The 12,074-nt window shown below is 40.7% G+C and overlaps 2 protein-coding genes across 3 annotated transcripts in view; one reads left to right on the top strand and one right to left on the bottom strand.

The window, feature by feature from the left end:
* Positions 1 to 1,182: 1,182 nt before the first annotated feature.
* The window catches only part of org-1 (optomotor-blind-related-gene-1), a 259,354-nt gene continuing 248,462 nt past the window's right edge, over positions 1,183 to 12,074 (bottom strand). For both annotated transcript variants that reach the window (XM_065236580.1, XM_065236581.1), the window contains 2 exons: positions 2,193 to 2,257; positions 1,183 to 1,706 (listed from right to left, as the gene is read on the bottom strand). In XM_065236580.1, coding sequence (XP_065092652.1) covers positions 1,183 to 1,706; positions 2,193 to 2,257 — 589 coding nt within the window. The remainder of the gene's footprint in view (positions 1,707 to 2,192; positions 2,258 to 12,074) is intronic.
* LOC135713429 (hexamerin-1.1-like) lies at positions 8,706 to 10,999 on the top strand. Its single transcript, XM_065236541.1, has one exon. It carries the CDS (start codon positions 8,726 to 8,728, stop codon positions 10,850 to 10,852), a length of 2,127 nt encoding a protein of 708 aa, XP_065092613.1. The 5' UTR covers positions 8,706 to 8,725; the 3' UTR covers positions 10,853 to 10,999.

Genomic DNA, 12,074 nt, shown 5'->3' with positions numbered 1-12,074 from the left:
TAGTAAAGCAGGAAAAACTGTATGGGGAAAAATCATTTTTATTTAATTGTAGCTTGTTTAACAATAATTTCCGGGAAAAAACTGAACGACAAAGTCCCTGATTATTTTCTTTAGGTTGTCATTCACTTTTTTGACCTGAATATGCACCGAAAGCGAATTATTCCCACTCTCTCAATGGCTATATGGGGATTTTTATCACTTCCTACCAGCGCAACAGCGCCATCTCTGTAGAAAATGGTCGAACAAAATGATTAATTTCAAGCCATATTAATCTGCAGAAAAACCTGAGGGCAGCATATGACATGAGTCACGACCAGGCATGGAAAATCATTTGCATTCATTTCATACATTCATTTACATTCATTTGCTTGTAACTTTTTTCATCAACATCATTCCGCAAAATAATGTATGGAGCTTTTGTAGGTTTTGTTATTAGCTACAATTTATGCTTTAACTCAAATCTGTATCTCTTATGCATCACGAACTAGAGCGATTCTGCCCGCTGTTTTTCAGTGAATGTAAAATACATTCAATGAAAAACAGTAGTGACTTCTGTTCACTCTGGTTCGTCATGCATAAGAGAAACGGATTTGACTTGTTAACAAAAGTTGTAGCTAACAAAACCTACAAAAGCTCTATACATCGTTTTGCGTAATTCTGTTGAAGAAAAATGTTAGAGGCAAATGAATGTAAATGAATGCACGAAATGAATGCAAATGATTTTCCATGCCTGGTCACGACCCATAGATTGAGAAACGTTGCCCTATTCTCATCCCGCAGTAACTTCGAACATTTTGCGCGACTTCTAAATCTGAATCAATCTTCTTTTCAACCACTTTTTGCACAGGCTCTTATTTAGGGGATATTAATCAAACTAGATGGTGGCAGCAGTGATTGCACACACTTTTATGATGCACTATTAAAGGGATTTCAATAATATTTCGGAATCACGAAGTATGGTTGATTGTACTTAATAAAACTATATTACATAAATATTAGAAAATAAATTAAACAGTACGTCTACAATCTATGGCACTTGAAGCTTTGGTTTTGTTCACGAACTACAAACATTTCTTTGTTAACACACTAGTACACACTCAAGTTCTTGTGTGTGACGATGGTACGTAGGTTATTGTAAAATTTACAATCAATGACAACCTTATCCAAAATTGCACTGGCCCCCTATCTTTGCACATAGTCTATGCAGCCATTGTTTTGCCTCATCAGCTGATGGTGCCCGCCACTCGGAGTACCATAGAATCCCTGATAGTGACCAGCGTAGGGCGATGCCGCAGCCACCGTCGGATGACTCGAGTGATGTGGAGGTGTTGGTGGGGCCATTTTATATTTGTCGTACTTGTCGAACGAACTTACGTACGACCCGTGATGCGTAGACAGTGGACTGTGACCGTGATGGTGATGGTGGTGGTGATGGTAGATGGGTCCAAATCCGCTGGCGTCCGTGCCGTACGGTTGGGCTAGCATGGTCGGATTGTTGTGAGGACTTATGGCGTACGGGGACAGACCGGCGGCCGGAGAGCTAACCAACGATGACTGGAAGGCACTGGATCCACCAAGACCGCTGGAGCCACCATTTGTCGTCGGCGTTCCCCCGTTGCTACCACCGGAACTGGGGGAGATGGAGGGACCTGTCATCACCGTTGCCGTCGGTGTCATCGATGAAGGGTTTGCCGTTTCAATGTCTTCTGGAAAACAGATCAAAAGACGAAACGGTTGCAATTATATTACTCATTAGATGTGGAAGTACAAACTGATCGGTCGTGTGCGTGCGTGCGTATTTTCACACATGGTGCAAACAAATACGATTCAAAAGGGAGTAGGTGAGTATATTTTTTTTCCAAAAGGGAAGGATAGGATTTGTGAAGAAAGTTGTTGAAAGGAATCGGAGGCATGAAAAGTACAAAAGCCGCAGTAGACGACAGGGTGCGAATGAAGGTTTTACGGTTTCATCATTGAGGCGTAAAAAGAGATAAAAAATACTCGAGAAAACACTCAACAAAATTCAAAGTACTTGGAAGGGATTAAGGTCTGTCAACAAAGTGGTGTAATGTTGAATTTATTATTCTAAGAGTGACAGTTGCGAATATGACTAAGTTGCTGTTATTATTAATTTGTTTATTATTCTTAGAATCAATGATTGTATTAAGGCAGCCTATTTGCACTCTACTTACTCTTGAAGTTTGGTCCACGTTCATTTTTCATCCGATCATTCATCGAGGAAATTCTTTCCTGGGAGCTGGAACGAATCGAATAGCGGAAAAAAAATATATCACGATTACTTTTGCTCACGTTGTTTACGACTATCGCCCTATCAAACAGGTTTGACAAAACGCATTAAAACATTAGTTTGTTGAGATTGTTGAATCAAATCTAGAACGTCCTTGAGCATGATGGACTTCGGTTTCAGCATTATAAACCGGTAAACCACTAGGATATCAATAATTTTTTTTGCGTGTTAATTTTATTATGCTATTATTATATTTAATAATCCTAGTTGCAATGGTTCCATGGTGAAACTGATGCGTTTTTTATGATCGCTTGATCAACTTCAAACCATCATCATCAATTATATTACTCTCACCGATGCACAAAGTACCGTATGCGTGATAATGTTTGCACCATTAAGCAAAAATTTCGTTTTCGAGTTTTTGTTATTTATTCAAAGTAGGGATGTTTCTCAGAGTCTTAAACTATGTTAATCATCGATCGAGTTTCCGCTTCTGCAATTACGGCCTCCACACGCTTCCGGAATGCACGGCAGGTTCTAATAATGTAGTCTGGATCCATTTCTCTCCAGGTACGGGTCAATGTTTGTCTGAGACTTGCTGTACTCGGGTGGCGTTTAGAACAGGCCTTGGCCTTCAGGACGTGCCATATTGAGTAATCCAGCGGATTAAGATCGCGACTTGATGGCGGCCACATATCCTTCGCCCAGAACGGAAGATGTTCCTGCAACCACTTCTGAGTGCGGTTCGAGGTGTGGCACAGAGCCCCATCTTGTTGAAATACAAAATTTGGCTGCGGACCGTACTGTTCTTTGATCCACGGATGAACATACTTACTTAAAATCCCGATGTAGACCTCCGTGTTGACCTTCTGGAATGAACACCGGGTCAATTTTTTTGCCATCGGAAGCCACCAATCCTAACACCATAACGCTAGCAGGATGCTTGGTCAGATACACTTTCTTGTGGAAGGGAACTAATATACCGGTCGGTTCTGGAATTTGATTCGAGATCGACGGTAAACATGCTCTCGTCGGTGAACAGGATTACCGGATTTTTTCGCATAAAGAAGTTCAAGATTTTCTTGCATCGTTCGACTCGTAGCTCCCGGATGCGGTTGGTAAACATGTGATTTTTTCCCGTGCCCTCGACTTTGCCCCGCAATCTTCTTTTACGATCTTCCGTGCCGTAAAGTCACTGATACCGTGTTCCTTTGCCATTTTCCTTAATGAACGCACTGGATTCACCCGAATCTTCCTTTTGATAGCAGCGATAACCCTCGGAACCCGAGCTGAACTCGGACGACCTGTGGCCACGCATCACGCATACGGTATAAATGAGGTATACAAGTGGACAGAGCTGTGCTGTAGCTTTTTTTTTTTTTTTTTTCCTTTGGTTTGTTTTTTCCGTCGATCTTGTTTTCCGTGCTGAGCACCAATGCTACTGACGTGCCAGGAAGGCAGCTCCCACACCTGGACCCTACCTATCGACCCATCAACTCATGAACCGGGGACCAACGGCTTTACTTCCCATCCGAAGGAAGGCGTGATCAGAGATGTTATGCCTCAGAACATCCCGGCGGCGCCGACTGGGATTGAACCCAGGCCTGCTGGAGTGAGAGGTAATCACGCTTACCACTACACCACCGGCGCCGTTGTGTGCTGTAGCTACCACAGTATTTTACATTTGATCGTCCATATACAGTAGTGACAAAAGCATGCTGTGGTGGGTTCAAAACTTGACTATCTAAATTGCTCAATTAATGCTCTGCGGCATGTCACAAGTTTGGTGAGGGATGTATTATCCGTTCAAAATAAATCATACAATCTCTTTGTTGAGGGAGCATGTTAGTTAATAAATGAGGCATATTGTCGCGTTAAATTGAAGAACCCAGAGTTTTACTACCGTTGTCGAAAAATATTCTTTTCTTCTATGTTAACTGCCACTGAAGAAAAATAAATGATTACAGGTTATTTTGTATTCCCAAATCAACGGATATACTTGAGTATTCATTAATTAAAGTGAAAACGGTTAAGCCATAGAGGCAACTCTAAGACCAGAAGGTCCCGAAGAAACGTGCTCAAATTTTAGCCTCAGCTCTGGTACTATCTTCGGCACAGAGAACAGACATGCAAGCTTAAACAAATTTTTCGAAAAATTATGTGTAAGAATTCAAATTAAAATACGTTAGAAACACTAGCGCTGCCATACGGAATGTTGCGACTCGAGTTATCACTTTTTGCGATTAATGAATTAATTGAACTAAAATTTGGGTTGATATTATTGACCGTGTATCCAAATGAACTGTCAAATCAGTTCAAAACAAACAAGACAAAACAACGGAAATCAATCGAGTTTCTGCGGAACCATTATTTTCAAATAAAAAACTAAGATCTTTTACAGTTTCCTGTAGAGCTACAATCGTTATTCGTTACAATATTAACTGGGCATAGTAGTCAGGAGCAAAACTGACTTTTTTTAGTTCGCTGGCGGTGTACCTTCAAATGATTCAGTGAGGATGTGAACTCTAATTAATCCTCATTTAAATTCAGAAAAATGTGGTAAGATTTGAACACTGCTATCCAGGAATTTGAAAAGCCTCCGGGGGAAGTGGTCAGAACATAAATTTTTCGTTGCAAGCGCTTGGACTCCTCGTGAAAAGAAAATCTCCTGTAGTTCGGGCAATTTAGCATCCTTAGGAAAATTGTGAAAAGATTTTCGCTTGGTAACACCAATGAAACTCGCACTTGCGGCCCATGTTTTGATCGGTTTTAAACAAACAATGTTTTGCTCACAACAATTTTGACATTTCTAGATAGAGCTGGAATTAGGGCGTAACAGCTTTTGTAAACAATGACTGCTCTCGATGCCCTAATTCCAGCTCTATCTAGATTTATGTTAAGATGACGTCTGCCGGTCATCGACGTCGATGGGCAGTGACACTAGCGCCACCACGATATTGCTAGTTTCAAATGTCTATTCAAAATAGCAGTTAAATTTCTTACACACTTTAGGAATTTGACTTGGATGTCTGTTCTCTGTGTCTTCGGTCCCAAGCTAATCGATGCACCCCTCGAAACATAGGAAAATCCACGAACTCCTTATTTTATCTGTCAAACTTTCATAGCGAATCAAAACAAACACAGTGTAGTACTAGAATTTCGAATAGAATGGGGTACGTTCATCGTTGATATCTTATAACAAACGAAATAGTACCAACAATCAATACGAAACTAACGATTTTAAATTGGCTCACCACTTTAGTAGCCTATTGGTCCCAAGCAAACGATTAACGTACCCTATTCTAGTTGAAATTCTATTACTACACTATGTTTGTTTTGATTCGCTATGAAAGTTTGACAGATAACATCAGGGGTGTGTGGATTCATGCAGAACATGCAGGGGTGAGTGAAATAGCTTGGGACTGCTTGGGACCGTTGTTCTGGTACTGAGTGAGCCAAAAATAATAATGATTTTCTTCGGGACCCAGTGGTCTTAGAGTTACCTCTATGATAGTACCAACAATCAATACGAAACTAACGATTTTAAATTGGCTCACTACTTGACTAGCCTATTGGTCCCAAGCAAATCGATTAACGTATCCCATTCTAGTCAAAATTCTAGTACTACACAATGTTTGTTTTGATTCGCTATGAAAGTTTGGCAGATAAAATGAGGGGTTATTGGATTTTCTTATGTTTCGAGGGGTGAATCGATTAGCTTGGGACCGAAGATAATACCAGAGCTGAGCCAAAAAGTTGAGCACGTTACTTCGTTACTTACCCCTCATTTTATCGGTCAAACTTTCATAGCGAATCAAAACAAACATAGTGTAGTACTAGGATTTCAACGAGAATGGGGTACGCTTATAGATGTACTTGGGACCAATAGGCTAGTCAAGTAGTGAGCCAAATTAAAATCATTAGTTTCCACCGGTTGATACTACGGTAGCCACTTCTGTTTACTACGATCTTCAACAATCCTTAGTCCATTTGATTTATTTTAAAGGAGCATGAAAAATGCTAATGATGAGTTGTAATTGTGAGTTTATAAAATATCTTGAAATGGATCGCAATCAACGATACATTGGAACCTTTTTTTTCGATCAATAAATGTCATTATTAGTCACTTTTTTAATTTTTTAATGTCACTATTTGGTAACTATTTCCGTTATTTCGGTCACAACAGTCACTCTTATTATATCACATACCCACTACCAGTCCTGTATGACAGACATGACATACATAATTGGATTAGCAATGCAAATTTGGTTTACAGCTTATTTTTGATACAGTCCTTCCGAGGCGAATAAGCGGGCTTGTTGGTTTCTTGGGTAAGCCTCTCATCATTGGCTTGTCTCTTTCACACTCTCAAGCAGTGTTGCCAGTATTCCAGATTTATCTGGATTTTACAGATTTTCAGTCGTCTTGCCAGATACACAGTCAGATCACGTTTATATCCAGATTTTTTAAATATGCTCCAGATTTTCCCAGATTTTCATAATGTGTTGCTTTATAAATATCTCTGCAATTAATGGACCCTCTTATTAAAAAATAAAAAGCCAAACTTACTACTTTAATTACTAAAGGCCATCAACGTTGGACATTATTTCAACATCATACATGAAATTGTTACAACATGTTTGCAATGGGTTGCAGAATCATGAAAATTGAGACATTTTCTAAACATTGTTGGCTGTCAAAAATCTTATTTTTTTTTAAAAATATCGAGCCAGGATTTTATTTTTATTTTGAGTTTTTGTTTAGATTTTGACTGTAATTATTTTTTTTGGGGCCTGAATTTATTAAAATCAATATTAGGAACATAGGAATATAGGAATTTCGCTAATTTTAGAATTTTGAGAAATCGAAAATTGTTCAGGCCTGAAAACAATAAATTGAGCTTTGGAAAATTAGCAAGGCTTTTGAATTTAGACAACCACCAGGACTTTGAAGTAAGTTCATGATATATTTGAGGATAATTAATTAGATTTCTAAATAGGGGTTTAAAGTACCTGTGAATATTGAGTTACCTTAGCAGTCTGCAATACTTTAGAATTCTGAATTGCCCTAGATTTCAGAATTTTAAGGTAATTCTGAAAATAGTTTACAGTGAAGTATAAGTATGCAGTCAGTGCAACCTTTGATTGAAGTGAAGACGGTATAAATTGTATTTTGCAAACTCTAATGACAATTTCATGGAGATCTTGTCAAGAAAGGAAATAGTTGGAATTCGGAAGAGAAATCATAGAAAATTCTTAAGATGAAACTTAAGGAGAATGCTGATACGAATCGTGAGAATAGTTATAATGTAATTATGTCCAATGTTTCTATGGAGATTAGGTTTTATCAAGTTTTAAGAAATCTGGAAATTTCTGGGAGACTTTCAAGGCCACGCACAATGGATTAGGTTGCGTTGCGTTTGCGAAAATTTTACAGTAACCCAAGTAAAAATTACGTCGACGCAACGTAATCGGATCCACTATGCATAGCCCTTCACAAATTATCAGCCACTCCCGGAAAAGCCTAACGTTGGAAACAACTTTGCGAAATTTCATCCATGCTGAACTATGAGTTTCACTTAATTTTGGGCAAAAACATAAACCTACAACAACCATATGAAACCTATCCAAAAGCGATTGTAATCTACCGAGCAGTAGCACAGAGCAAATCCGATACCTCTAGGCGAAAACAGCCTTGTGAATGAATCGAGGCCGCAAGAGCACCAGCGCCCAGAAGAAAAAATCGATTCTCAAGATGTGCATAAATAAACGATCGCCGAGTTTGATTTATCTGTTGTTTACATTGAAATTTTGTGGTCCGCTTGTTAAGAGTCATGCGGCGGTTTTTTTACGCTCCCGCGTGTACCGCCACTTCCAAACTGCATGTTTGTGGATTCGTTTTTTTTTCTGTGTCTTTCGTTTCCCCTGAGCTGTATCAAAACCAGATGAAGCAAATCATAATTTAACGTGTTGTTTAGAGTTTGGAAGGAGAAAAGGTCATTTCTTGTTGTCCAGGAAAAAAGTTCGTTTTTCTTTGGAAAATGGATGTGTTGGTTGCTGGTGTTTATTTGTTTATTTGCTGAGGTGGCCAGGCTTTCCAGGATGGAAATGGCCGTTTTTTTCTTTTCATCGGCGGAGAAAGGTGTTGTGTCATTGGATATGAATAATGTTCTAACGTTATTCGTAGACAGTAATGCAAAAAGTTGTCCAGCATGTTGTGCAACAAATTGAAATTGTTATTGTACGAAATGTGGGTAGAGAGAAATCTGTTCCGCCGCGCTAAAGTTCATCTCTCGAAACCTATTTCACCTTTGCTTATCGGATGCAACTTCGAGCAATGTAGAATATTTTGGTTCTGATTACCCACCTGATCAGCTGGTAATCACGTAACATTGAAAGACTGCGTTATCACCTGCAACTGCGATTACAGTTGAGCATAAAAGCTGCACTCCAGAAGCATCCAGCATCAGTACCGACGATGAAGTTGTTCACGGTTCTTGCATTGGCGGCAACATTGGCGGTTGCAACCGCTGCCTTCGTGCCAAATACCAACCAGGTTAAATACGCCGACAAGGAATGGCTCCACAAACAGGAAGATCTGCTTCTGTTGTTCCGCCATGTGTACCAAAAAGACTGGAACCCACAGTTGGTAGCCTACGCTAAGAATTTCATGGTGGAAAAGAACTTCCATCTGTATCAGAACGAAAATGCTGCCAAGGAGTTTTGGACTTACTACAGCCATGGAATGCTCCCGAAGGGTGAGGTGTTCTCAGTGTTCAACGAAGTGCACCGCGAGCAAGCAGTCGCCTTGTTCCACTTGTTCTACTATGCAAAGGACTGGGACACTTTCTACAAGACCGCCGCCTGGGCCCGCTATTATATCAATGAAGGTATGTTCGTGTACGCCTTGACCGTTGCTGTGACACACCGTCAGGATTTCGCTGGATTCGTACTACCCGCTCCGTATGAAATCTACCCGTACTATTTCATCAACACGGAGGTGATCCAGAAAGCCCAGCAATACAAGATGCAGGGATATTACGGCATGAAGAAGGTTGGCGATGTCTACACTGCTGTCGTTACAAACAACTACACCGGATGGTATATGCATACGAACCCAGAGCAGAAGATTTCGTACTTTACTGAAGACATCGGGCTGAACACTTACTACTACTATTTCCACATTGACTATCCATTCTGGATGGGAGGAAAGGAGTTTGGTTTGTACAAGGATCGCCGAGGTGAGCTGTATCTATACGAGCATCAGCAGCTGTTGGCTCGCTACTATTTGGAACGCCTATCGAACGATATTGGTCACATCCCGGAATTCTCTTGGTTTTGGCCAATCAAAACCGGATACTATCCAGATCTCCAATACTACAACGGACATACTTTCCCGAATCGTGATAACTTCTACTTTGTGAACCAAGAAACCAACTACTACGACATTCAGCTTATCGGTGATTACGAACATCGCATCCGCGAAGTGATCGATCGTGGATTCCTGCTGATGCCCGACGGTAAGTTGATCAACTTCACCACATCGGAAGCCATTGACTACCTTGGCAATCTGATCCAGAGCAACCCCGATAGTTACGATAGCCGTTTATACAAGTACTTGAGCATGTTCTCCCGTATCCTAATGGGTGCTGCCGTTGAACCCGTTGAGCCTTACCAAGTTATCCCAAGTGTCTTGGAACATTTTGAGTCATCTTTGCGTGATCCAGTGTTCTATCAGATCTACAAACGCATCATCCACTACTACTACCAATTTAAGGATCACCTGCCATCGTACACCTACGAAGAGCTGTACTTCCCAGGCGTCAAGATCGACGATGTCGTTGTCGACAAATTGGTAACATACTTCGATCGCTTCGATGTAGACATCACTAACGCCATTGACATTGAACCTGAGGCATACGTTGAGGGTAAGTACGATGGATTCGGTGAGATTGAATACAAACCGGATCCAGTGGTTATCAAAGCACGTACCATTCGCTTGAACCACAAGTCATTCACCTACAAAATGAGCGTCACTTCGGAGAAGGCTGTCAAATCAGTTATTCGTGTTTTCATCGGACCTAAGTACGATGAATTCGGATCCCAATACTTGTTGAACGAAAATCGTGAAAATTACTACGAGCTGGATTACTTCATGTACGATTTGGTAACGGGCAAGAATGTTATCACCCGTAATTCTCTCAACTTCAATGGTTACGTCAAGGATCGCACTTCGTTCTATGAGCTGTACAAGAAGGTCATGCTGGGCTACAAGGGTGATGAAAAGTTCCCGCTGGATATGTCCGAAGCTCACTGCGGCTTCCCGAACAGACTGATGCTACCGAAGGGCAAGAAGGGCGGTATGCCGTTCCAGTTCTTCTTCATGATCTCACCGTACTACGCTCCAGAGGTGCAGCAATATACTGGTTTCGACCCGGTCGTGTCCTGTGGAGTCGGATCCGGTGCGCGGTACTTCGACAAGCTGCCATTCGGTTATCCCTTTGACCGCAAGATTGATGAAACCTACTTCCACGTGCCGAACATGTTCTTCGAGGATGTGGTGATCTTCCACAAGAAGGAAGGCGATGTCAACACTGTTATTTAAACAAAATTCGAACGCTTCAACGATTTAGACATTAAGTCTACGAAATTAGATTTTCCACATCGCCTCGTGGCCAATGCGGGGAATCTAGATTCGTTTATGCTATAATGTGATATTGTTTGTAATAAAAAGATGAGCGAACTAAAAAAAGTAAAGTAAAACATGCGTTTGAACGTTGCTTTCATGTGGAGGGAACCCTTTGGATTTCAACTGCGGCTCGGTCCAATTATGGAATTGGAGTTTGTTTATGTGAGAAAGTGGTGATCTGGTACTACTGGTTGGTCGGATGGCATGTGGTTGGTTGAGCCATACATTTTCATTTGGCGAGATGATATCCGAAGGTGTCTGCGGACGCCGAGTGTGTTGATTGTTTATTTGTGTTTTCAATTGAGGATTTGGAGTGTTTTTGAAGTTCGATCGCGGCAATGGGTGATAGCGAGGAGAATTTTTTGAACGGACGCCATGTGTTTGATCGTATGCAAGTGGTCGCCTTAGTTTATTCCGTTAGTGGTGGAGATGGATATTTGACCCAAGTTGAAAAATTAAAATATCTCAAACAGAACTCCAAGCATTTGGAATTTAATCCTCTCCACGCACAGGATCCCTCAGATTTACAACTGAATAGCACTGAGTGTGATACTGATACGGAGTGACTTATAAACAGAACAATTAGCTATTTCATTTCAAAGCTTTTCTTTTATCGATGTATCGAACTTACATTTATTAATCGGCCTTAAATTGAATTATATCGATTTACCTGCAAATAATGTATAATTGTTTACAGTGCTGTCAAGGTAAATTTGGAGCTGGTAACTCCCTGATTGTTCATGTGAGCACCGCTCCCCCTCGTTCGGAGACGAGCCAGCCAACGGCTGAAAGTCTCCTTAATAAAGATATAAAAAAAACCGCTCCCCCTTTTAAGGAGCGCCAAAATTTAAATTTCGGAATGTAATGCTCTCACTAAATTAAACTTGGTTACGAGTAAACTTGTCTGCTATCAGCTAGTCATAAAACTTGAAAATATACAATTTCTCGGATATTGGTTTCTCAGATATTGGTCGGGATGTTCTGAGGCATACAATCTCTAATCACGTCTTCCTTTTGGAAGGGAAGTAAAGCCGCTGGTTCCGGGTCCATGAGTTGATGCGTTAAGGAAAAAAAAAAACTATTTCTTCAAGATCTTCAAACTCCCCGAAAGTCTGAACTTTTCTGAAGTTTTCGAAGC

This window comes from Ochlerotatus camptorhynchus, unplaced genomic scaffold, assembly GCF_037179485.1.
Source record: "Ochlerotatus camptorhynchus isolate MF236.1 unplaced genomic scaffold, CSIRO-AGI_Acam_v1.1 ptg000556l, whole genome shotgun sequence".
NCBI classification, from domain to species: domain Eukaryota; kingdom Metazoa; phylum Arthropoda; class Insecta; order Diptera; family Culicidae; genus Ochlerotatus; species Ochlerotatus camptorhynchus.
Note: the sequence above shows the minus strand (reverse complement) of the source record. Positions and strands in the feature narration are given on the sequence as shown.

What these genes read in the sequence shown, in the direction of transcription:
- LOC135713429 (XM_065236541.1), top strand. Translation starts at nt 8,726, where the DNA reads ATGAAGTTGTTCACGGTTCTTGCATTGGCGGCAACATTGGCGGTTGCA.